This window comes from Callorhinus ursinus, unplaced genomic scaffold (genome assembly GCF_003265705.2).
Source record: "Callorhinus ursinus isolate GAN/ISIS: 27379988/994484 unplaced genomic scaffold, GSC_fseal_2.0 scaffold98, whole genome shotgun sequence".
Classification (NCBI taxonomy): domain Eukaryota; kingdom Metazoa; phylum Chordata; class Mammalia; order Carnivora; family Otariidae; genus Callorhinus; species Callorhinus ursinus.
The window spans coordinates 1,666,060-1,668,023 of record NW_027397160.1 but is presented as its reverse complement, the minus strand read 5'-3'; the positions used below and the strand labels follow the sequence as shown (position 1 = coordinate 1,668,023).

Sequence of the window (1,964 nt, the reverse complement as noted above, 5' to 3'; positions counted from 1 at the left end):
GGGGGCACAGGGTCCTGCCTCCTGGTGGGCTGGGGTGGAGACAAGGGGACATGGGGGGCCGGGGGGGTTGCACAGGAAAGGTGAAGTTGTATAGGACTCTGACTGCCCCTGCCCTCAGGCAGGGCTCCCAAAGTCAGTGGCAGGGACATTCTGGGCTGAGAGTACTATGTCATGGGTGCTGTTCTATGGACTGTGGGATGTAGAGAGCATCCCTGGCCCCTAGATGTGCACTGGATGCCGACAGCATCCCCTCTACTGAGGTGTGGGCCTGTCTGGAGGCCCAGGTCCTGGCAGCAGGACATACTCACAGGCCCGATGAAGCCCAGCAGCCCCGTCCTGGTGAAAGGCCTGTCAGACACGGGCACGCCTCCTGCCGTGACCGGCACGGTCTGCACAGAGCAGAGAGGGGAACGTTAGGCTGTGCCCCATGGACAACTAACCAACGGGCCAGATGCCGGCCAGGGTACGGCTCCCCAGATCGGGCCGTCACCCAAGGATCCCTGGTGGGGAATAGGCCTCCCCAAGGCCGGAGTCTATGTCAGTGGATGAGATGCTCCTCGGGCTCCTGCACCCAGCATGGTCTGTGTTCCTCCTGTGACCCCCTTATCTCCCTGTGCCCAGCAGCTGGCCCCTCAAGCATGCGGAGCGCTGGCTTCCCGGGCTGACCTCAACTCCCATCAGGGCTGGAGAGCCGCTGAGCCTCACCCCCCACACTCCACTGATGCTATGGAATTCACCTCAACATAAAGGGCAGGAAAAGGTACAAACCTCAAAGACACTCTTAGTGATTCCAAGTAGCCCATAGTACGCTGTGCCGGTGGTACTGGAGTTGACACATATTTCTCCAACTTCATCGGTTTTACAGAGATAAGGGGTACCTTCTATCTTCACAACACATACGTCAGCTAAAGAGAGGAAAAACCCCCAAAGTCATACACAAGAAATACACGTAAATGGGTCATTCACAAAGATCTACTTGTCGCTACATTTGCAGTTACGGAAACAAAACATCACACACGCAGTCTGCTCTTACAACGAGTCGTCGGACGTGCATACTACACGCTCTATCCAGGTGTATGTCCTTCTGCTTCCTACGTAGTATTTAACCGAAGCACGATGCATCCTGCACATCATAAGCTCGGGCTGACAGGACACTTGCTCTCCCATGGACACATTCCGTGCCCCCTCCTTGTGTCACCCTCCTGACCCCGTCTCATGCCGTAGCCCCGCACAGCCCATCCCATAGCCCAGCGACCTCCTGTTCCGCTGTCATAAGCAGCTCCCCACTGACGAGCCTGCCTGCCGCCAGCTCTGGGTATGGGGGACCGTGCCTGTCCCTGCCACAGAGCAGGCATGACTGCAGTTCCAGGCCACCCAGCCTTGCCACAGAGCAGGCATCCAAAACCAGCCTCTGAGGGAAGAGTGAAATGCACACCAGAATGTGCAGTGGTCCATTTAAGGAAACTCAGTTACCCAGTGAGGGATTAAGAAGCCTGTGGCCACCTGGGCATGGCCCTTCCTTTGACTCGAGTGTTCTCCAACACACTCTCCTCTCCCAGGATGGTAATTAGCAAGAGGACAAAGAAGAGGGCTCATTGACTGGTTTCCATTCATTCACAAATGCTGGAGGGGGACGCTGGTGTGCAGGTCACAGCCAGATACTCCCACATGCTTGCATTTGCAGCAGAGACCCTGATCTAAATGGTAAAAGGCCACAAACCCCTTGGGGCGAACATAGTGAAAGGTTAAGTCTCTGCTGAAAACAAGACACTGCCAGCCCTCAACACGTCAGCTCTGCAACGGTCCTGACTAACAAATAATGACCTGGGGAGCACTGTGCACACGCACACACACGCGCACACATACCCTGAGGGAGCACTGTGCAGACACGCAGACACGCGCACACACACACTCCTAGGGGAGCACTGTGCACACACACGCACACACATGCAAACTTGCACGGG

The 1,964-nt window shown here is 56.3% G+C and overlaps 1 protein-coding gene across 7 annotated transcripts in view; it reads right to left on the bottom strand.

The window, feature by feature from the left end:
- The window catches only part of DIP2A (disco interacting protein 2 homolog A), a 104,146-nt gene that overhangs the window by 31,780 nt on the left and 70,402 nt on the right, over nucleotides 1–1,964 (bottom strand). For all 7 annotated transcript variants that reach the window (XR_003206217.2, XR_012376998.1, XM_025863382.2 and 4 more), the window contains 2 exons: nucleotides 769–905; nucleotides 309–389 (listed from right to left, as the gene is read on the bottom strand). Coding sequence is in view for 5 of the 7 variants with exons in the window: in XM_025863382.2 (XP_025719167.1) it covers nucleotides 309–389; nucleotides 769–905 (218 nt within the window). In the remaining 2 variants the exon portion in view is untranslated. The remainder of the gene's footprint in view (nucleotides 1–308; nucleotides 390–768; nucleotides 906–1,964) is intronic.